Source organism: Rhodnius prolixus, unplaced genomic scaffold (assembly GCF_049639745.1).
Source record: "Rhodnius prolixus isolate KJV_2025 unplaced genomic scaffold, Rpr scaffold_16, whole genome shotgun sequence".
NCBI lineage: Eukaryota > Metazoa > Arthropoda > Insecta > Hemiptera > Reduviidae > Rhodnius > Rhodnius prolixus.
This window is the reverse complement of record NW_027411616.1, coordinates 536,049-559,464: the sequence shown is the minus strand read 5'-3', so window position 1 is coordinate 559,464 and position 23,416 is coordinate 536,049. Positions and strand designations below refer to the sequence as shown.

Sequence of the window (23,416 nt, the reverse complement as noted above, 5' to 3'; positions counted from 1 at the left end):
CTATTTGTCGGAGATATCGTCTTGTTGGCTCTACCTTGGGTTGATGCTCAGAGGAAAATTAAGTTATTGTATTCATTCCGCTCTTCGATCGATTTGTTAGTGAACAGCGACAAAACCTAATTCGTTATCTTCCATCGAAAAGGCAGCATTGGCAAGCACCGCGACCAATAAATGATTAGTATTTCTTTTTTGCGTTTTAATTTTTGTTCATTTGAGACGTTTTTACATTTGGTGTATTATTTCGAGCAAAGAGCAAATATGGTCACAAGTAAAGTGTGAAATCTTCTTGTGTAACCACAAGGGAAATTAAGAAATTATTTTTTAACGTTCTACGAATACAATTCTATGATTCGAGCAACCTTCTGTTTGTTATAGACATCTGGGCTTATTAGTCTTTGTTCAGGTGGAAGCAGTGATTAGTTATCAATTTGATAGACATATCAATATTGCTTCAAACACTCATGAAGCTTATTACAAGAAAAATTCTTCAATATGCGTTATCGATCATTGTAGCAAAAAAAAAATCACTTAATAGATAACTTACTTTATAGGACTGGTGTTACATCTCCACTCTACAGTTGGCGGAGGTTCTCCTGAAATATTTGCATCTAATTTCAAAGCAGAACCAACTGATAGAGTGATGTCCCTCAAATTTCTTCGGTCAATTCTAGGCTCCACTAAACACAATACGAATATTATTTGAACTTTAAATAAAAATATTTACCTAACTACATAATTATGAGGATGGTAAGGAATCAGATCAAAATCAAGTTCTTAAGTAGACTATCAGATCACATCACTTACAGAATCGTGGCTTGGCAATAAATGTTTTACTAGGTTCTCCCGGTTTGCTTTGTCCAGCTTTGTTCAAAGCGATCACTCTGAACTGATACTCATTGCCTTCTACAAGTCCGGTGACAAGACCTTGTGGACTACATCCAATAGTTTCCAAAGCTTTCTCCCAAATTCCACTGTGTACAAAAAACAAAGTTTATTTGCTATATTTACCTAGAACTTCCTCTAATACTGACACAAAAGTTCAATCAAAGATAACAAAAGTTGATACACATACGCAATCTAATTAGTTAGTTTTATTAACTTATTTTACAATACATATTTATCACAATTATAACAAAAAAATATTATGAATGAACTGGCCAGCATAAGGGTCTGTGACATCTAATGAATTCTTAAAAAATATTAATGAAAATTAATGCAGTAAAATTACTTAAATAATATCAATGAAGTATTAATGAAATGTTGGGTACATGCTGATTTGTGTAACTTTTGGCGTTTAATCAACCCTTATACTTAACATTTTAAACTGTAAGTTTTTGTTAAGGAGATTTTTGTACATTTTGGATAGATTTTCCTTTTTTTCTATTTTGCAAAGTTACATATCTGCTTTAAAGACTTTTTTAAACTCTGGAACAAGCAATTCTATCATTATAACCTGATAAGGTGTTAAGTCTGAACCGTAACTACCACTGGAGAGATCTTTTTAAAGAATGGTTATAGTTGCGGTCCCCAAACCATCCTCAATAACAATTTTTTGAGAAAGCGTTTTGAATAAAATAGGAATTTTGTACGTAAATAGCAAAATTAAACTGCGATTTCAGTACTTCCTTTTAAGAGAAGCAAGAAAAATAAACTGCGATTACAGTACTTCTCCCTAAAAGGCAAAGAGGCAAAGATTTTGAATCTAAATCGGGCTAAGATTTACAGAGTAATTAGTAATAATAATTTTGGAGGGGGCCTTACATAAAGGAAGCTAACTCCTCTCCCATTCGATGTACAGCGTCGAGACCCCCAAAAAGCACATCTACATAAAATTCCGAATCGAATGACACCTCATTCATGAAAATCGATTCGCGCGTTTAGGCGCTACGTTGTTTACAAAAAAGGTAACAAGAAGAAGAACAAGAAGTAGAACAAGAACATTTTTTGAAAAAGCTTTTTTTGCTCATTTTCGGCAACTTTTTTCTCGAAACCTATTAGATCTGGGTTGTTGCAGAAAAATTACAGTTATAAAGGAGTGTTTGCCCTATAATTTAAAGAAAATTCGGGAATTTGATCTTTTATAGTAAAAGAGAAAAAATTGTCAAAGTTGGGTGTTTTTCAACGTTACGCTTTTTCGTGCAGTTTTTGACGATCAACCCTTATACAACTGTCCAACCGGACAGTTTTAATTACAAAAGGGTTCCAAAGCTGATCAGTGGAATTTTTTTATTTCCATCACAAAGTACAGCTTCCATAAGTATTGTAACACTCATTGTAATTTTTGTTCGTACCATTAACAGATACGTGGCACTCTTTCAGTGACCGTTTCCTGATGAGCGATCTCGATCTTTGATATGGTGTTTACACCAGGAAACGTCATAAAGCTGTGGCAGCCCGGATAAAAAAAAATCGTCTCGCTAAATGGTCTTCTGGAGAAAAAACCTAGCTGTAAAGTGATAAGAAGATGAGCACGAGTGAATGATTAGAGAAATTACAGACCAGATTTTGTACCTAATCTGAAGTAATTTAGACAGAACAAAAGGTTCTCTTGCAGAGTTTCTTCTACTTTGAGATATACGTTTTCTACAACAAACAGATGGAAACTCGTCTGCCGCAAAGTCAAAACATAAATACAAATTAAAGCGAAATAGCAGTATGTATGTAAATTTATAACTTACCTGTATTTATCTTTCTTTTCAATGATGTATCCAGTGATGGGTGAACCACCGTCTGAGAGAGGTTCCTGCCATACAAGATCAACTTGGTTTTGATTCCAGTCCACGGGATTAGGTGCTCCAGGTTCACTAGGTACAACTAAAAATTAATACAAAGGGATTAGTGCGGAAACAGCAACTTCAAAGACTAGAATCTTTTTAAAGGACTGTACCAAGCCGTAGAGTATAAATCGCTTCCGGTGAGAAAACTGGAATGTTAGGTGGGTAGAACATTTCAATAAAAATATACCCGGAGATAGTAAAATTATAGCAGCATTTAAATATAGAGGTAATGCAGAAGAAGACGTGGAACTACCACGCCATCGTGCAGATGAAAGGTAATAAAGCGCCAGGTGGCCTGCAAACAGCGATGCTAAAAACAGGTAGACCTAAGCTGCAAGATAAGATAAAAAGCTGCAAGATAGTTTAATGAAAATATGGAAAGATTCAGTAATTTCTTTAAAATGGAAAACCGGATTATTCTGTCCTACATACGAAGAAGGAGATGCCTCGCATATGTAAAGGCACCAACATACTTCCAACAATGCATTACCTAATACATTAACAAAAGGATATTTACTAAAATTGTTAAAAAGCTCTACGATGGAGCAGCAATGAGGGTAGTAGAGGGAGATCTAAAGTCAAACGAAATAAAAATCTCTAAAGGAGTATTTCAGGGGAAGATACTCAGTCCGCTATTGTTCTTATTGTTTTTGAGTGATATTAAGGAGTTTTCCGAGCTTAACGGCATACAGAGCGTGAATATGAAAGTTGCTAAAGAATTAATAATGTTGCTGTACGCAGACGACATTGTTGTTTTGGCTTCCTCATGGATAGACGCTCAACATAAACTTAATATACTTAATAAGCTTAATAGAGAAAAGAAATTAGAATTGCTGTTGTAAATGATGGGCTGGCTCTGTAGTATTGGTATTTGTATATTTGGTATTTTTCCACCCTTTTTTGAGGGATTTTATTGTTTTTTACAAATTGATTATTAATAATATATTTGTGAAATGCTTGTTTTGTATTTATTTGTACATGTTTTTTTTATTCCGCTTTATAGATTTGTTTATTAGCTACTTTAAATATTTAAACATTTTAATGTTAAAGTAGATAGTTTTAATAATTTCTTTTAAAGAATTCGTATTAATTAAAATGTATTGCTCAAGGTATGATTTATGGTGCGTCGAGCTCCACTGTTGTGCAGTTTTGTATTTTGGCAGTGAATAAAATAAAAAAATATACAGGTAAACAAATAAATGTAAATATACAGCATAAACAAAATCTATCGAATAGTTTTCGAAATACGTATGTGAAATTAAAGTATTCAAATTATGGAAAAGAAACAAAGTTTAACCCTAAATATGTCGCTTTCTGCTCGATAGATTTTTACTAAAATTTAAAAAATTATAGACAATAGTAGTCTCCATGTACAGGTAAAATATAAACAAAATCTATCTAGTATATTTCAAGATATATGATGTTAAAGTTATCACTTTATAGAACGGAAACAAATTTTAACCCTAAATTTCTCGTTTTCTGCTCAATAGATTTTTAATAAAATTTACACAATTATAGACAAAAGTAGTCTCCATGTACAGGTAAAATATAAACAAAATCTAACGAGTAGTTTTCGAGATATTTGAAGTTAAACTTTTCACTTTATACTACGGAAAAAAACTTTAACCCTAAATATCTCGTTTTCTGCTCGATAGAGTTTTACTATAAATTACACAATTATAGACAATAGTAGTCTCCATATACAGGTAAAATATAAACAAAATCTATCGAGTAGTTTTCATGATATCTGAAGTTGAACTTTTCACTTTATAGAACAGATACAAATTTTAGCCCTAAATATCTCGTTTTCTGCTCGATTAATTTTTATTAAAATTTACATAATTTTAGACAATAGTAGTCTCTATATACAGGTAAAATATAAACAAAATCTATCGAGTAGTTTTCGTGATATCTGAAGTTGAACTTTTCACTTTATAGAACGTATACAAATTTTAACCCTAAATATCTCGTTTTCTGCTCGATAGATTTTTACGAAACATTAGACAATTATAGACAATAGTAGTCTCCATATACAGATAAAATATAAATAATATCTATCGAGTAGTGTTCGAGATAGATGAAGTTAAACTTTTCACTTTATAGAACGTATACAAATTTTAACCCTAAATATCTCGTTTTCTGCTTGATAGATTTTTAATATAAATTACACAATTATAGACAATAGTAGTCTCCATATACACGTAAAATATAAACAATATCTATGAAGTAGATTTCGTGATATTCGAAGTTGAAATTTTCACTTAATAAAAGGGAAAGAAATTTTAAACCTAAAAATATCTCGTTTTCTGCTCGATAGATTTTTACATAAATTTTCGCAATTATAGACAATAGTAGTCTCCATGTACAGGTAAAATATTCACAAAATCTATCAAGTATGTTTCGAGATATGTGAAGTTAAAGTTTTCACTTTATAAAACGGAATAACTAATAATAATTAATAATTATTAATTATTAATAACTAATAATTTTAACCCTAAAAATATCTCGTTTTCTGCTCGATAGATGTTTACTATAAATTACACAATTATAGACAATAGTAGTCTCCATATACGGGTAAAATATAAACAATATCTATGAAGTAGATTTCGTGATATTTGAAGTTGAAATTTTCCTTAATAAAACGGAAAGAAATTTTAACCCTAAAAATATCTCGTTTTCTGCTCGATAGATGTTTACTAAAAATTACACAATTATAGACAATAGTAGTCTCCATATACGGGTAAAATATAAACAAAATCTATCGAGTAGTTTTCGTGATATTTGAAGTGAAATATTTCACTTTACAGAACAGAAACAAAATTTAACTCAAAATATCTCGTTTTCTGCTAGATTAATTTTTATTAAAATTCACACAATTATAGACAATAGTATTCTCTATGTATAGGTAAAAATAAACAAAATCTAACAAGTACTATTCGAGATATTTGAAGTTAAATTTTTCACGTTATAGAATGGAAACAAAAGTTAACCCTAACCATCTCGTTTTCTGTTCGATTGATTTTTATTAAAAATTACACAATTATAGACAATAGTAATCTCCATATACAGGTAAAATATAAACAAAATCTATCGAGTAGTTTTCGTGATATCTGATGTTAAACTTTTCACTTTATAGAACGTACACAAATTTTAACCTTAAAAATATCTCGTTTTCTGCTCGAATAATTTTTACTGAAATTTACACAACTATAGACAATAGTATTCTCTATGTACAGGTAAAATATAAACAAAATCTATCGAGTAGTTTTTGTGATATCTCGTTTTTTGCTCGATAGATTTTTACTAAAAATTACACAATTATAGACAATAGTAGTCTCCATGTACAGGTAAAATATAAATAATATCTATCGAGTAGTGTTCGAGATATATGATGTTAAAGTTTTCACATTACAGAACGGAAAGAAATTTTAACCCTAAAAATATCTCGTTTTCTGCTCGATAGATTTTTACTAAAAATTACACAATTATAGACAATAGTAGTCTCCATGTACAGGTATAATATTAACAAAATCTATCAAGTACGTTTCGAGATATGTGAAGTTAATGTTTTCACTTTATAAAACGGACAAAATTTTAACCCTAAAATATCTCGTTTTCTGCTCGATAGATTTTATTAAAATTTTCGCAATTATAGACAATAGTAGTCTCCATATACAGGTAAAATATAAACAATATCTATGAAGTAGTGTTCGAGATATATGATGTTACTTTTCACTTTATAGAACGTATACAAATTTTAACCCTAAATATCTCGTTTACTGCTCGATTAATTTTTACTGAAATTTACACAACTATAGACAGTAGTAGTCTCTATATATTGGTAAAATATAAACAATATCTATCGATTAGATTTCGAGATATTTGAAGTTAAAGTTTTCACCTAATAGAACGGAAACAAACTTTAACCCTAAATGTCTTGATTTCTGCTCGATAGATTTTTACTGAAATTTACACAACTATAGACAGTAGTAGTCTCTATATATAGGTAAAATATAAACAATATCTATCGATTAGATTTCGAGATATTTGAATTTAAAGTTTTCACTTAATAGAACGGAAACAAACTTTAACCCTAAATTTTTATTTTTCTGCTTGATTGATTTTTACTAAAATTTACACAATTATAGACAATAGTAGTCTCCATATACAGGTGAAATAATAATAAATTCTATCGAGTAGTGTTCAAGATATATGATGTTAAATTTTTCACCTTATAGAACGGAAAGAAATTTTAACCCTAAAAATATCTCGTTTTCTGCTCGATAGATTTTTTACCAAAAATTACACTGTTATAGACAATAGTAGTCTCCATATAGAGGTAAAATATAAAGAAAATCTAAGGATTAGTTTTCGAGATAATTGAAGTTAGACTTTTCGCTTTATAGAACGGAAAGAAACTTTAATCCTATATATCTCGTTTTCTGGTCGATAAATTTTTTCTACAATTTACACAATTATAGAGAATAGTAGTTTCCATATAAAGGTAAAAGGGAGTTGAGCCTTGTTCGCGATACTATACACATGTACTGTACAGTCTCTCCGATTTATACTAAATTTGTATGGGTTAATCGCCCAAATATTGTTTAATTTTTCGGTGATGTGATGAAAAGTTAGTTTTCCCTCTGACTTATTAAATTTTTGTTTTAATTTAGCGACTTTAATGAGGTGAATTACGTCAGAATTATTTGGTAATTTTGCAAGCGTTTTGTGTTTTTAAATAGTGATAAGCTGGTTCTTATTTAGTGGGGATTGTTAGTAACTGAAGAGACAAGTCGAATGGGGCAATTCGTAATTCTCAAGGTCACTCTACTGCATTGATGCTAAATCAATATACTACACTGCACGTTGCTCGTAAGATAACAACCGACTTGTGATTCATATAATAATTTTAAATAAATAATTAGTTATTTTTTTCGTAAAATGGTGACTTTGGAGGGAAACCTGGTGACTTATGAAGACAACGGCGATCAAATCGAAGTTTCAAATAAGGTGAATTCTGTTAATTTTAAAGATGGGAATGAATTAATAAATAATTGTTTTTATGAATTCGAATATACTTTTATAAATATAGGAATATTATATTGGAATGTTGGAGGTATGGGTACTCTTTTCAACATGGACGCTACCGAAATAAATAAGTTACATGAATTAGATATAATTTGTATGTGTGAAAGATGGTTGAGTACTGATAACTTCAAAATTCCATTTTATTTAACTGAATATGATATACAGGGTGATCCATTTAAAACGCACCAATCGCTAATAACTTTTTAGGAAAGAGGAATTTCGAAAAAGCCCATGAAGTAAACTATATGTTTTTTTCGGTCTAGTTTTCAAATTTTTTACCCACGATGCTGTATCTTTATGTTTGGCGGAGTTACGGCTAAAAACCGGTTTAGGGTTTCATAAGGACCACTGGTTTTGACAATGATTATGAAAACTACATAAAAAACTGTGAAAAATGACGTTAATCCCGTTTTGATTAAAGACAACTGTATGGAGAAGTTGGTATTGTATTGGGAGGCGACTTTAATGCTAGGATAGGGGAATTGAACACATTGGAAGATGATATATTCTTTGGTTCAAGTTTTAATGGAAAGAGGGAATCATTGGATAGAGGGGTGAATACCAGGGGATTCAAGTTGTGTGAAGCACTGGAAGGTAACGGTATGTTTGTTTGTAATGGCAGAACATATAGTGACTGTCCGGGAAATTGTACATTTATTGGGCCGCAGAGGAGAAGTGTAATAGATTTGGTATGGATAGATTGCCTTGCATTGGAGTCTTGCCGTCATTTTGATGTTGTGCCAATAAATTCTTTTTCTGATCACCTACTTTGCAAATTAAAAATACAAGTAGAACGGATTGATTCGGATAATAGCAGTGGGGTACGCGCTGATAATGTTACAAGTAGCTATTGGGAAATAATTAAAGTAGATCAGAATAAGTTGTTACATTTCTCTCACAAACTGGACAGTTCTGTAGGTATATTTTAATAGCTCCTCAGTTGAGTATTTGAGTGATAATTTCTGTAACACATTGCAAAATATAGCTCGTAACACCGGTATAATTGTAAAATATAAAGAATGGAAAAACCAGATTCAAAATAAAAAATGGTTTACTTGCGAATGAAGAAGAGCCAAAAATTTGGTTAATAAGCGGTATAAAGACTGTAAAAAGAGTTTATTTCGGGAAGATTCTATTAAATCGTACTTGTCGGCAAAAAATAATTATAAACTTACTGTGCGCATAGCGAAAAGTAACTATTTTAAACAGATACAAACTGTTTTCAGTTCCTCTAAAAATTCAAGCGATTTCTGGCAGGCAGTACGAAATTTTCGAAAGCAAAAAACAACCTAAAAATATTCTAAGTAACATAAGAAGATCTGGGAAGATTTTTATAATAAATTATTCCCTGCGTATGTGTTTGATGATGTCCATTTCTTTGGAGTCTATTGCCCCGAGATGGATTCAGATTTTACTCTTGAGGAACTTCATTATAGTATTGGTATGGCAAAAGAAAAAAAAAGCCCCGGGCCCGGATTTAATAAAAAATGAGCTTTATAAACACCTTCCCCCTGCTAGGGTGCATTATTTGTTAAATATGTTTAATAACATTTGGAATAAGGAAGTTATCCCTCCACAATGGAGCAAAGTAAATACTAAGATGTTATATAAGAAGGGTGATCCGGCTAACCCGTTAAACTATAGGCCTATATCTTTGGTTAATACAATAGTTAAAATTTTTACATACTTACTTAACACGAGATTGGCTGGGTAGGCGGAAAAACACAATGTAGTGCCTGAAGAGCAGCTAGGATTTCGGAGAGGAAAAGGATGTCGTGATGGGATCTTTATATTGAGTTCCGTTATTAATATACAGCTGCGGTTAGAAAGAAGGAGGTTGTTTGGAATTTTTATCGATTTTCGTAGAGCATTTGACTCTGTTTGTCATGGAAAGTTATGGCTTAAATTATTACAGATAGGCGTCAGTGCAAAATTTATTAGAATTGTTAAGAAGCTCTACGATGGTGCAGTAATGAGGGTAGTAGAGGGAGATCTAAAGTCAAACGAAATAAAAATCTATAAAGGAGTACTTCAGGGGAAGATACTCAGTCCGCTATTGTTCTCATTGTTTTTGAGTGATACAAAGGAGTTTTTCGAGCTTAACGGCATACAGAGCGTGAATATGAAAGTTGCTAAAGAATTAATAATGTTGCTGTACGCAGACGACATTTCCTCATGGATAGACGCTCAACATAAACTTAAAAAAGTAAAGTAATTTGCTTTTTTGTGTAGTTTGAATATTATAGAAGCATCAGGTGTGGCTCCCCACAGCTCGATCCCATGGCTTGAATGGAACAATGCAAAAGATTGTTACATCTGTTAAATATAATTAGTTTTAGCTTCTTTAAACATCAGTTGATTTTTATTTCCATTTCCTTTAATCATGAATATTTCATGCGTTAATAGGAGATGAGTTTGACTAAGTAAGTAAATAAATAATGAAGAGAGAATGTTGTGCAATTAGTGTTAGTGGGTTCTGAAAATCAATTTTCTGATAAAGTAGTAAATTCAAAATATTTGTTACTTTGTTAATTTTTTTTTCTTTCTATTCAAATGAACAAATTACATACCAAAGGGATCCTTAGCAACAATAGATGAATAAGTCTGCAAGGGTTCGGATTCGCCTTCTTTGTTAACTGCTTTAACCCTGAAGTGATACTCATGTCCTGGTGTCAATCCCGTTACGTCCATTTCAGGACTCTTACATCGACCTACTGGCAACCAGACTCCTGCTTCAGGGTCATATTTCTCCACTACATAGCCCTCAACTGGTTCTCCACCATCGTCCTTCGGTTTCTTCCATTTCAGTGTACAGCCTTCTTTGTGTATGTCACTCACTTCTAGAGGACCTTCTGGTGGACCAGGTTTACCTGAAAAAAACAAAAACATACGACGATACGCCTACAGTTCAGAAAAAGTCCAAAATTAAACGCAAGATTTTGTCTATTTATTAGGAGAAATAATTTACTTGGAATCACTGACACTACTTTTTCGTATATTTATAGTTTTCACTATTTGGTTGCGTATTTATTGTCTACTGTTATTAGGTTATTATTGTAATTAGGTTTCATCGCGCAAATGCCCCACGATAGTGCAAAAATTGTGACATTATTCGAATTTAAGCGGTCTCAAAGTTGTTTTTTCGTACCGTTACCAATCAAGAGGATAACGCTTTCTAGCGTCAGCTAACTATTAAAATATTCATAATTCATGAGAAACTTACTTATAACTGTGATTTCAACTTCTGCATCATCCACACCATACTTGTTGGAAGCATGTATTTTGTAGATTCCTGTGTCTTTTCTTTCAGTAGCCTGTATCACGAATTTAGTGCAGTTTGGCGTTACGTCAATCTGCCGAGTAGATGTAGATGTGACGCTCTTGTTGGCTTTTGACCAGATTATGTCTGGAGGAGGTTCGCCGCTTACTTTTACTAACAGCATGATTGGTTCCCCTTCATGAACGGTAATGGCAGTCAAATTGCGACGATCAATCTTAGGTGCCACTGAAAGAATAATTGAAAAAAAAAACATATTCATAAAAAAAAATATTTGTAGATAAGTATCAGACTTGTCTGAATCACAAAAAAGTACTTACATTTCCTTGGCCTAGGGATAACAGATTTACTAGGCTGGGATGGTTCGCCGAGGCCAGCGTCGTTCACAGCAATCACTCTAAATTCATATTCAGTGCCTTCATCTAGATCTTCAGCTTTTGCTTTGCATTCTGGACCTTTAGTTTCTGCAGCTTTAATCCATCGGGTGCTGCCTTTCTCTCTCTTCTCAAGTATGTAACCAGTAATCGGAGAACCACCATCCTTGACAGGAGGATTCCATTTTAGATCAACCCAGTCTTTGTCCCAGTCAACCACCTCTGGTGGTAACGGTGCTCCAGGTTCGTCTAGAAAAGTTTTTTTAGTTCAGTAGAATTGCATTTCGATTCATATATTTTGATTAATTAGTGAGGTGCACAAGGGTACACCGGAGTCACCACATATTTTTAGTAAATTAGAGCTCTCACCATAGGGATTCTTAGCAATGATTGAATCAGTCGTTTCCAGAGGGATTGATTCGCCTTCTGAATTAACAGCCATCACTCGGAATTTGTACTCATGACCTGGGATCAGACTTTCAAGGTCTGCTTTTGTATCTTTCGTCCTGCCTGCTGGCATCCACCTACCTAAGGAAATATACAATATTTCGTAAAACCTATGTAAACACAAAAATAAAAATATTGAAAAAAAACTGTTCGGAAATTCAAAGTCAGTTAAATTAACAGTGTGCTAACTTATTGCTTAGGAAGCAAAACTTCTATAATTTGAGTTCAAGAAATAGCTTTTGGCTTTTTTTTTCTCCTACAAATTCGATGCAGTACTCGGCTGGAAAGATGCGCAACTCAAATTTAAAAGGGTTTCTGCTTGAAAAGACCAATAAATGGTTAGCTGTGACCATTAGAGTAAACTACAATATTAAATAATAATAAAAAAATTACTAATATTTATTCACTTTACCTGCTTCGTGATCAAACTTTTCAATAGCATAGAAATCAATTGGAGAACCGCCATCATCTTCTGGCGGCTTCCATTTCAAAGTGCATCCCTCTTTATGCACATCCGACACTTTCAATGGACCTTCAGGTTGTCCAGGAACATCTAGAAAAGCAACTTTTTTTGTTTATTTAGTTTTTTATAACTTCGCGAAATGCTGCAAAAAATTATTTAAACGTTTCACGCGAAGTGTTAGCCAAAGAAGCCTTTCCTATTAAGTTGGGATACCTAAAATCCCAGAGTTCAACCCATAAAAAAGTATTTCCCTTGTTTGAATCCTTAAATCTCTACAAAATGACAAATTTCGGACAATTCTGCTCGCCCAAAAAGCAATATTTTAACATTAAACTTTTCCTGGTGAAATCCTTTATAGTAATGGAGATTATTAAAATCTTCGCATCACTTACCTAGTACAGTTATCTCGATTGTAGCCTCATCTTTGCCAGAATCATTTTCAGCCTTAATAGTATAAGTGCCAGAGTGCTGTCTTACAGCCGCAAGTATGGAAAGTTTTGTTTTGTAGTCGTCATTATCAATGGTCAAATTTTCTGAAGACGACAGCCTGGCTTTATTGTGGAACCATTCTTTCTTTGGTGGCGGTTCACCGGTTACTTTCACATCAAGTTTTATGTTCTGTCCAGCTTTAAAAATCAAATCTTTAAGATTGCTTCTGTCAATCCTAGGTGGCACTGAAAACAGGAAAAAAGAATACAGTGGCATTGTTTAATACTCAAAGAACAAAACCCATATCATTTTCAATTTCCTTTTTAAATTTATAATCAAAGTTCATATTTTTACTTTAGTTGTAGCAATGTTATAGATTCTAAAAAACTTTAATTTCTTCAAAATAAAATTTTTCATGTTTTTCAACTAAGATCACAAGTTTTTTAAAAGTAGTGGTTTACATTTTATTATCAAAATTAAAACAAAAACTTTGTTACCACACATATGAATGAATGTAATGTAAAATTAGGTTAACGCTCAAACTGTTCTTTACTGACCACAGGTACATGATACTTTTACTTGTATCGGGACACTTGAAAAGAGAATGTTGACTGAGACAGAAAGTCAACTTTACCACGTAGAACGAATCTTTTAAAACAAAAAAGGTGACACGGTTTAAAAGTGACCGGTGTTTTCTAATAATTCTTTAATTAACTTTTCAACTTTTCAATGTGAAAAATAAAATTATTATAAATTTATTACAAATAAAAATATTTGAAAATAATAGAGCTAAAAGTAATTTAAAATTATAAAACTAATTGGTATAAATAAAACTTCGCTCGAAAATTAAACGTGATTTCTTGGCTACTTCATATTTGAATGACCAGAATTATTACTGAAAAATGGGAATAGGATTAAATAGATTTAGGCAATTTGAACGATCAGGATAAGATGCAATGAGACAGTCTCCCAAACTGCAAAATGAGCTAGATTTTTTTTTTAAATTAGACATATAGCTGCAATTCGCATGCCCTGGTTACAATTTCAAGGGACAATTGGAACTATTGAAATAAATAAGAGAAATAAAACGCATTAACAAACCATTGCGATCCTTGATAAGAACTGTGTCACTAGGCTCGCTGGGTTTGCTCTGACCTCCCTTGTTGACGGCAATCACACGGAATGTGTACTTCATTCCTTCAATGAGATCAGGAACTCGGCCTTCGCATTTGCTTCCTATCAGTTCAACACCCTTTTGCCACTTAGTACTGAAAAATTCACATATTTATAAAGGTTACAACTGTAATATACGAAATGGTATTTTACAAGGAAGTCTAAGTCACCCACCGTATAACTTACCAGGAATCCCCCTAAAATTATTTTTCTCAGGAAATGTACAAAATTGAATTTCCTAACGATTCACAGGAATAAACAAACTTCAAACTACGAAAAAATATTGCTTACTGTCAAATTTTCGGTGAGTTCATTTCAATTGAAATGTGATTTTTAGAAATTGGCCTCTGTATGTATATTTGTGTTCAGCATAAGTGAAAAACGGCAAATATTAAATTTAGAATTCATTAAACTTCTGATCCTTGGGAATACATTTCATTGTTAACATTAACTTCTATAAGTGATAGGTGCGTATAATTAAGTTGAAATGGATCTCTAAGTGTATAACTACGGATGTATGACGTATGAACAATCATTGGAAACGTGTTCTGAAAAAATCGCAAAATACTCAGGCAAAAAGCATTCAGTGAAGTCCCACGTCCTACCAACAAATTTTATTCAAAATTGCAATTTTGTTTCTAATTAATATTCTATTGTAGTTAGAACTGTAATGAATAGTATTTTAGAATCTTGTTTAATTTTCTCTGATTAAAATTAACTAATTTTCCCTGGAAATTTGAAGAAATACATTTGTGACGTGAGTATTCGATGTTGAAAAAGAATCATTGCTGTTACTTTCGAGGAATCTGCATTAAAACGTAAAATATAGGTTTTTTTTTGGCCTTATTGTACAACGCAAATTAGCCATAAATATAGGGTTGTTTAAATTAATAACATTCACCTATACTGATCCTTCTTTTCTATGATGTAGGAAGTAATCTGGGCTCCACCATCAGATTTTGGTGCAGCCCATTTCAGGTAACAGCTACTCTTGTCCCAATCTTTAGCAGTTGGTTTGCCTGGTCTATCAGGTGGAGCTGAAATCAGATAAATTTGGGATTAAAATAAATCTAATAGAAGAAAGAATCTAAGAGGATAGGGCTCTTTATACGTTGTAGGATGGTCATCAGACTCAACTAATTTCCTAAAACTAATAAGATTGATACTGCCATTTCCATACCTTTAGGAAGCCTAGCAACACTACGGCATTCCAGGCTTAACAATATACATTTAATCAACAGAGTTATTGATTGTTACATTTATTGGGGTTAACGTTACTCGCAAGGTAAACTTCTAGCTCACCACCATGTATATTCATTCACTCACGCATGTTACACATTATAACGACAGCCTACACAAACATTAAGCCCAAGCAGGCCATAACAGCACTAGGTCGCAATGAATGAAAATCGTGAATGAGTAAACGGTAGTAAAGTTAAGTAATTTGACTTACAATATGGATTCCTGGCTATAATTGGGGTTGCAGTTTCCAGTGGTTCAGATTCCCCTTCGGAGTTTACAGCTTTGACTCTAAAATGGTACTCTTTACCTTCGTGTAATCCAGAGATCTGAAGCAAATAGTCAACAAATGAGAAAGTGATGCCAAAAATATTTAATAATAATTCCTTCAACTTTCGCTTACTTCTCGTAAGAAATATTGCGATCCTCAAAGTTTAAATAGAGTTTTCACTCAAAATCGAAGTTTGAGGATCCCCAAATCAGCGTCGCTTGAAAACATGTTAAAAAATTATCTGACAGTGTGAACAATGGCTACGACGATTTTATTGAAACCTTCTATTAACTATATGAAAAGTTCTATTATTTTAACAGAATCATTAAGTTACCCCAAGAAAACTGATTTTTGATAAGAGCTGCAACATTAAGCTTCCTTCTAAAGAGCCAACTTCGATACCACTTTTTTTAGCTACATTATAATAAGCTAATTTAAAGCATTGCTATATTTCACGTTTAAAAAAAAACGCCAACAAAAATACAGCTGTTCGAGATTTAGAAGTAATATTTGACTCAAATGTTTCATTTTACCTAAAGCAGAGAAACAGGCTTAATTTTTCGCTAAACGTAAGAGTTTTATTACATAAACTGTCTTTAAAATTTTAATTTTTTGCTTTAGTTAGATTCCACATTGAGTTCTGTTATCAGTTTCCTGCTTTTACATTTATGCTTATAAAAATTATGCAGATGTTAGAAGGTACAATATGCTGCAATGGCACTTTAAAAAAGAGATTAACTTCACTTAAAGTGAGTAATATAAGATGAGTAAGAAAAGGGGTTTGATTTGTGTTTTCTGGAACAATTTTTTCATTAAAGTAATATACCTTTATTTAATGAAGTTTGTCTACAAGTGGGCTGATATTTTCATCCTATTTAAAATAATATACTACACCGTAAAGTGGTATTTTCGGTCAAATCAATTTCTTCAAATTAGGAGGTTTGAATAATGTTTTGAATGGATATGTAACTTAATGTTAAGATATCTGGATTTAATTTTTTTTTTTTCACAATAATTTATCCATATTTTAACAGCGTTGAAAGCATCTGTTTTGTGAGATCTATTAATTGTACACAGGATTTATAGCCCGTTAAATAAAATAAACATTAATTGGAAACTGAAATTAAAAACTGTTGTACATGAAAGAAAGAGAAAGCTTTTGTTTGATACTTTTCCACTTTAACTGTAAGGAATTGTAAACACGGCAACCTACTTACATCGGCTTCAGTTCCTTTGGAAGTTGCCACAGGCACCCATCGACCGCTTTCTGTGTCCATTCGTTCAATAAGGTAGTGATCCACAGGTTTCCCACCGTCATCTTCTGGTTTGTTCCATTTTAGGGTACAACCATCGGCACAAATATCTTCAACCTGTAGTGGTCCTTTTGGTTTAGATGGTACACCTATATAAACAACCAATCTTTTTTAACTCTTCTACTAAGTGAACCAATACAAAAATTTATTTCTATTCAAATGTACTACTAGAATTATGAATACTTGTTCACTTATTGGTGTAGTTATATTACTTACTTAAAACAGCTATCTCAACATCAACAGTGTCTGTGCCTGAATCGTTGGTAGCTGTTACCGTGTAAGTACTTGTATCTTTCCTGACAGCTTTTTGTAATATAAAGGTAGTTTTATAATCTTCGTTATCAATTATTACTCTGGAAAAGAAAAGTCTTATCAAATAACTGTTCGGCAATTTCAAGATTGTGAATAAGATAATCTGGTGTGAACCAGTAAACAATACAATTCCGAGACTTCCAAGACTGGTTGGATGAAATGAACTGGGAAATTAAGTAATAAGTAAAGTAAAATAAATCCCATTAAGATGGGCTTGACGCCCAACTACCAAATTAAATATCATGAAAGGAGGCGACTATCAAACATACTTTACTATGAATTTCTCATATAAAATAAACAGAACTTCAGGACAAACACTGACATTCTAGAAAGCCTCATCAGACCTTTTAGGACGCAGTGAATTAGACTTTTGCCTTTAAAGCCACTGCCTGAACACATTTTATTTTACAAATGACATTACTCAGTAATAAATAACAAGATTTTAAGAGCAATTATACCTATTATTTGTTATCGGCTTTCCTTTGATTGTCCATTTAACAGCAGGAGGCGGTTCTCCTTTAATATCAGCTATAATTTTCAGTGTTTGACCAGAAGGTATCACTTTCTTCATCAGATTCTTGCGATCAATATATGGTGCAACTAAGATCAAACAAAAAATGTTTTAGTTAAATATTAGTTACAAAACATTTGAGGCTGAATTACTGATTACTTAGTTGCTTGTTAAATTCCCGCTAGCGATAGAAACTTATCTTTATTTAAGAAATACGGTTACATAATGTAAATTATTTCAATAATGATACTATAGTTCAGTTAGACAAGATTTTGTTAACCAAAATGAATAATTTGAAAACAAGTTATTTGAAAAGGGCTCGTTACACAATAGAATTTGGACTCAATAGAATATGTTTTACCAATACTAAGAAACAAAGTAAGAAGAATCCAAAAGTATTAACCCTCCGTCCTTTTTGGACCCTCCAGTCAGTATTTTAAACTCTCGACAACCACAGCTCATCTAGAAGGAAATTAGGCGCTCATGTACCAAAGAAAATACAACAATTCAGGAAAGGCACAAGTGGACCCAGAAATCTCCTCATTTTCCGAAATCTCATTAAAACTACTTGAAGTGGTAGAAGATACATCCGCTAGCCCATTTCCACTTCGAAGTATTCTATTCTGCAGATTCTGTGGGGTGGTATAGAAACCAATTCAAAAACATCTAGCAAGTGTAAGAGGGCGCAATATCCTTCCTAGAAACTTACAGGTATTTTTCGCGGAAGTAGGTTCGGAAACGATGCTACGGTCCCATCACGGCACGAGTAAAGAATCCAACAGGTTCTTTTTCCTAAAATAAGTTAATTTTTTACTTTAGGCTGAAACTTCACTGAAGCTATAATAAAACATGAAGTAACTGAATTGAAACACGTGACTCACAAATGACATTTAACATGGAAATTACTATAAATAATAGTCCATCAAAAAACATTGGTAAAAATACAGTTACTTACGGAATCTTGGTTTGGCGATGACAGAATTGGATACGTCACTGTGTGGAGAAGGTCCTGCCTTATTTATGGCGACAACTCTAAATTCATATTCATGTCCTTCTATCACATCTTGCACTCTTCCATTATTTCTGGGAAACAAATAGAAACAATGTAAGTTAATAAAGAAAAGTGTGAAACCTCGCAGGACTTTCATTTACAGTGAGAAGTAAAATTAGAAACAAACTGATCAGTAGTTAACAAAAATCGGAGGGTGACTTTGTGCTAATTCAAGACTTTGCTTATTAATCCAGCCCGCTACCATTTAAATAAGCAGTTCCAACATGGTTCTCTTAATTTGAGATAATCTTTTATTAGAATTATTTTTCTTCAAAATTTATGCTTTTGATTTTTAAATTTCATAACATGAGGTACCGCGGCATGTAAGCTCTAGTCCTTTTAGACCCACTATTCTTCACTGCTTTGATGGTCCTGATACCATCTTATTTAATAGAATTATAGCTACAAACATATAGCTATTTGATATAATAAATGCTGTATGAATGTCAGTTAAGTATGCTGCGGAAAACATGTATTTTATTTATATACCTGTCACCAGGCACAGTCAGCACATCCACCCAGTTTCTTTCATCTTTGTCTCTCATTTGTACCACATATTTTTGGACTGGTGCACCGCCATCCGATTCCGGTGGGGCCCAAGCAAGTTCTACAAAATCTTTGTCCCAGTCTTTCAACTGAGGTTTTCCAGGCTTAGTTGGGACATCTGCAGCATAGAAATTAATAAACATTGCAACATAAGAAATTACTAGAAATGGAACAAACAAAAATGAATCGTTACAACTTAAAAATATGCATACAAAATCTGAGGCGAGAAATCTGAGACTAAGATATCAATTTAATTTTTATAATCATTTACCCAAGATATCAAACCTCGGATTATTTTCGTTCAGCCCTATGCCCACACCTTCTTTTTATGCCATGTGTTTCTATTTGTCTCTTTTTTGCATTATTAAACTGTCTACTTATTTTTATCTGAGTTTTTGGCAGTGCATTTTTATGATTTTCATCTGTAAATAATATAGTAATGTATACGAACCAAATGGATTTTTAGCTATGATCGCTTTATCAGTTTCCAGTTCTTCTGACTCTCCCTCTTTGTTAACGGCTTTCACTCTAAATTTGTATGGTTTACCCTCTTGAAGACCAGTAATATTTGCCTCTGTTCCGTTTGATTTACCGCAGGGTAACCACTGTCCAGTGAGTGGATCTAGTTTCTCTATTTCGTAATATTCCACTGGCGAACCTCCATCGTCTTCTGGTGGATTCCACGACAGTTTACATCCGTTTTTGGTAACATCAGCCACTTTAAGTGGACCACCTGGTTTGCCGGGCTTTCCTGTACGGACATATTAAAATTTGTTTAGAAGACCGGAAAATAATTTTTTCTGAAATGTATTTGAACTGTGCCCGATAAATGTTCTTTAAAATTGGTTTTTATCAAGTAAATATATAGCTGCCCTTAACATTACTTTATAACTGTAAATTTTATTTTTTTAACTGTACTGTCATACCCCTCTGGTCTACTTTGTCTTCAGATGTTAGTACTGTTAGTGAGAAATAAAGTCACTCATTTGGATTTTAGATAATAGCAATTAATCATTAAGAAAAAGAAGAAAAGTTTGAGGTTCCAAGAATGATCAAGAACAACGGCATCAAGGAAATTCTGTCGGAATTTAAACTTTTTGAAATAATTATTTACGCAGGTAAGAAATATGCAAAGGTAAAATAATTTTTAAAAAGTTGTAAGATAATTACGTAATTTATCATTAATAGAAAAAGAAAAGAAATTTTTTCGTTATTAGATGATTTTTAATCATTACAAATTGCAAACGTACTTTACTATTTCTCATTTAACCATTAAATAAAATCCAAGGCCAAGACCGGGAATCGAACCCAGTACCACAATGCATATTAGCTTTGCAGGTCTCGCCTCTTAACCCGCTCGGCTACCGTGGCGCCGAGTAAATGGTATTTGGACGGTAAGCCCCGCCTGAAAAAATAGGCGATTACTTTACTTTACTCATTACAAATTGCAGAGTAATTGGTTATCAAGGCATTATTTAGTTAACTTTTTTTTGTATAACATTATTATATCTTTTTCCCCCTTTTTATTCTGGTCGAAAACCAAACCCTATATTACTTGTCTAAATAGCTAGTCTCCTTAGCATTTTCTTTCTCTTAAGGATTATGACCGATTATTAAAGCTACCATATATACAGTTTGAATTACCACAGAATAGAAAGAAAGGAAAGGAAAAGGCAATTATATTATCTATAGTATTAGATACTAGTAATAGTTTGAAAAATGAATTAATGTCTAAAAATAAAACAATTAAATTTTGCCATCACTCAGGAAGTCCTAAAGGGCGCGAAAAAAAGTTTTTATGACAGGTAAATTGCAGTTTGAAATTGTTTATTTAAGCCTACTATATTGTAAGTCTTATCAGCGGTATGAATGCAACAAATAAATAAATACTAACCCATACGAAAATTTTAAATAAAATATTGTCTTGACAGTGCGATTAAACCAATTTTTTGGAGTTATTTTCTTGAAAAATCTATACCATTAGATAAAACCAGACATAATGCCAAAATACTTACCAAGTATGGTGACATCGAACTGAGCTTCATCCATGCCGACAGAATTGGTCGCCTTTATTATGTATTTTCCTCCATAAACCCTCTGCGCTTTCGCCATAAATAATTTGGTATTATTGTCTACTGAATCTATTCTGAAGTTATCTGTTGTTACAATGTCCTGAACAAACAGAAAAACAAAAGAATTTGAAATTTTCAAATAGATTCAAAGATAGTCTTAATTGCTATTCAATTGTAGCCTGCACTATTTGCATATATTTAGCTTATACATCTACTCAAAACTACTTTCTTTTTAATTACCTAATGTAATAATCTAATTTCTATCAACGAACTTCCAATCTTTCTAGAAAAAATAGTTAATCGTAGTCATTAGCGTTGATTATTTAATTGGTTTTAATATTTACAAGTTTAGCATTAATGCTTTGACAATGTTGGAGCTTGAACTATTAAAAAAAAACAAGAACACTAATATTTGGAAAGTTCTTGAAAAATTTTCCACAGACTCAATGGAGGTTGTGACAGAGTCATGAGATTTTAAATTGAATATCAATAACATGAGATTTACTCTAATAATCTGAAGGCAATTAAGTACTTAATCCTTCTATATGGTGCTAATTTCTTCCGAAGTCAATTTTACGCTGTGTATGATTGCATCTAAACCCTGATGCGAAAGTCAGTTCTAATTCTCAGTCCTGGCATGGACTTTGAGAATGCAAACTAACTGACCTTGAGAAGACTCAAATAAACCTTTTATTAACTCGGAATCTTTCTGCAATTTGACTGTAGCTGCAACGAAATCAATCTTCAAGTTCTGGGATCGCATAGAATTTGAGGTCTGAAAGTAATGACGCTGGCCAGATAAAAATGATTAAATGTTTAAACAGTAATTAAACAAGACCCTTAAAAAGCTAACGTAAACTTGCTTAACCGGGTCGTATAAGCATTAACGATTCCAATGAGTCTGTAGACACTATGGGTTTACGAAACTAATGAGCCTAATGAATCTGACCGATAGTGATGATTGCAGATTTTTCTAAGATAGCGCCTGAGTTTGTTTAGTTGTTCTAAACCACTGGTTGATGTTGGTTATCCGGGTACCATGATAGATCACTCCCACTTCTCATTCTATTCTCTATTCCAAAGATCTATGTTGGAAATTTGGATCTTTCACCGATGATATACGTGAACCAGTTGGCACGGTAAGAATACGACGGGTAAATTAAACCTCTGTATGTTTTATGACATTGATATTTATAAAATCTTATTTATGATAATCATTATTCACTGTGGTTGATCTAAGCTAACCCGAACTCTACTCGTTACAGTGGCAATAGCGATAGTGAAGGTATCAAATTGTGTTTGTTCGGTTTAATTAGGATGAGTTCAGCTTTTATAAAGATTGTTCAAAATCCGACTTTCTAGTTGAATCCTTAAAGTAATAATACATACTTCGTTTAAATGAAAATTTTGATACAAGCAAATTAATTGCAATAACGATGAAAGCAGTTTCACTTTTTATTTATAATACCAAAGCTAATAATTATTTATTCTAGATTGCAATATTCTAGGTTGCAGCTTTCTTTGTTTTCTGTGTGAAACAACACACGTTTTCCAGAATTTTTTTAACATTGGGAAACGTGTTTAAGTGATATTAAAAAGTAGGCAAAAGTATTGTAGCAATTATTGTTGTTATATCTAGCGATATAAACAAGCATGACTAAGTACATGCACTTTTATGGATGAATAGAAAAATCTTTATTGAGACATATCGGTTATGAATATTTATTTTATTACTTTAAGCATATTTTATCATTTCTATCTTTAATCAAAGCAAAAATAAATCAAATTTCACTTTTCTCCAATTTATAGTATTTACTTCATTTTGTTCTGTTAAATTTAATGTTCATCAAACAATGAATGCAAACTGCATTTTGTTTTTTCTCTTTAATATTAAACTAAAGGTGTATGTTACCGTTGTTACCAAACATTGATAACTTTCTTTCTACAAGTAATATTCATAACATTATCTACCATTCAACATTTTCCTCAAGAAAGATCTACAATCAGGTGCATGCGTAGAAATAGGTTGCCGTCCGTTTTTCTGTTCTGTCCTATGAACAACGGATTATCTTT

The 23,416-nt window shown here is 32.5% G+C and overlaps 1 protein-coding gene and 1 long non-coding RNA gene across 51 annotated transcripts in view; one reads left to right on the top strand and one right to left on the bottom strand.

Moving 5' to 3' along the window:
* bt (projectin protein bent) overlaps positions 1 to 23,416 on the bottom strand; it is a 227,451-nt gene that overhangs the window by 87,553 nt on the left and 116,482 nt on the right. For all 50 annotated transcript variants that reach the window (XM_074134324.1, XM_074134274.1, XM_074134273.1 and 47 more), the window contains 19 exons: positions 21,287 to 21,443; positions 19,723 to 20,022; positions 19,215 to 19,389; positions 18,630 to 18,757; positions 17,622 to 17,763; positions 17,068 to 17,204; positions 16,756 to 16,940; positions 15,482 to 15,596; positions 14,930 to 15,065; positions 13,957 to 14,123; positions 12,819 to 13,100; positions 12,376 to 12,516; positions 11,886 to 12,044; positions 11,463 to 11,765; positions 11,089 to 11,370; positions 10,436 to 10,735; positions 2,679 to 2,814; positions 805 to 971; positions 545 to 677 (listed from right to left, as the gene is read on the bottom strand). In XM_074134324.1, the coding sequence (XP_073990425.1) occupies positions 545 to 677; positions 805 to 971; positions 2,679 to 2,814; positions 10,436 to 10,735; positions 11,089 to 11,370; positions 11,463 to 11,765; positions 11,886 to 12,044; positions 12,376 to 12,516; positions 12,819 to 13,100; positions 13,957 to 14,123; positions 14,930 to 15,065; positions 15,482 to 15,596; positions 16,756 to 16,940; positions 17,068 to 17,204; positions 17,622 to 17,763; positions 18,630 to 18,757; positions 19,215 to 19,389; positions 19,723 to 20,022; positions 21,287 to 21,443 (3,545 nt within the window). The remainder of the gene's footprint in view (positions 1 to 544; positions 678 to 804; positions 972 to 2,678; positions 2,815 to 10,435; positions 10,736 to 11,088; positions 11,371 to 11,462; positions 11,766 to 11,885; positions 12,045 to 12,375; positions 12,517 to 12,818; positions 13,101 to 13,956; positions 14,124 to 14,929; positions 15,066 to 15,481; positions 15,597 to 16,755; positions 16,941 to 17,067; positions 17,205 to 17,621; positions 17,764 to 18,629; positions 18,758 to 19,214; positions 19,390 to 19,722; positions 20,023 to 21,286; positions 21,444 to 23,416) is intronic.
* The window catches only part of LOC141457397 (uncharacterized), a 45,723-nt gene continuing 29,910 nt past the window's right edge, over positions 7,604 to 23,416 (top strand). Inside the window, exon 1 of the long non-coding RNA XR_012460371.1 lies at positions 7,604 to 7,787. This is a non-coding gene — a long non-coding RNA (uncharacterized lncRNA). The remainder of the gene's footprint in view (positions 7,788 to 23,416) is intronic.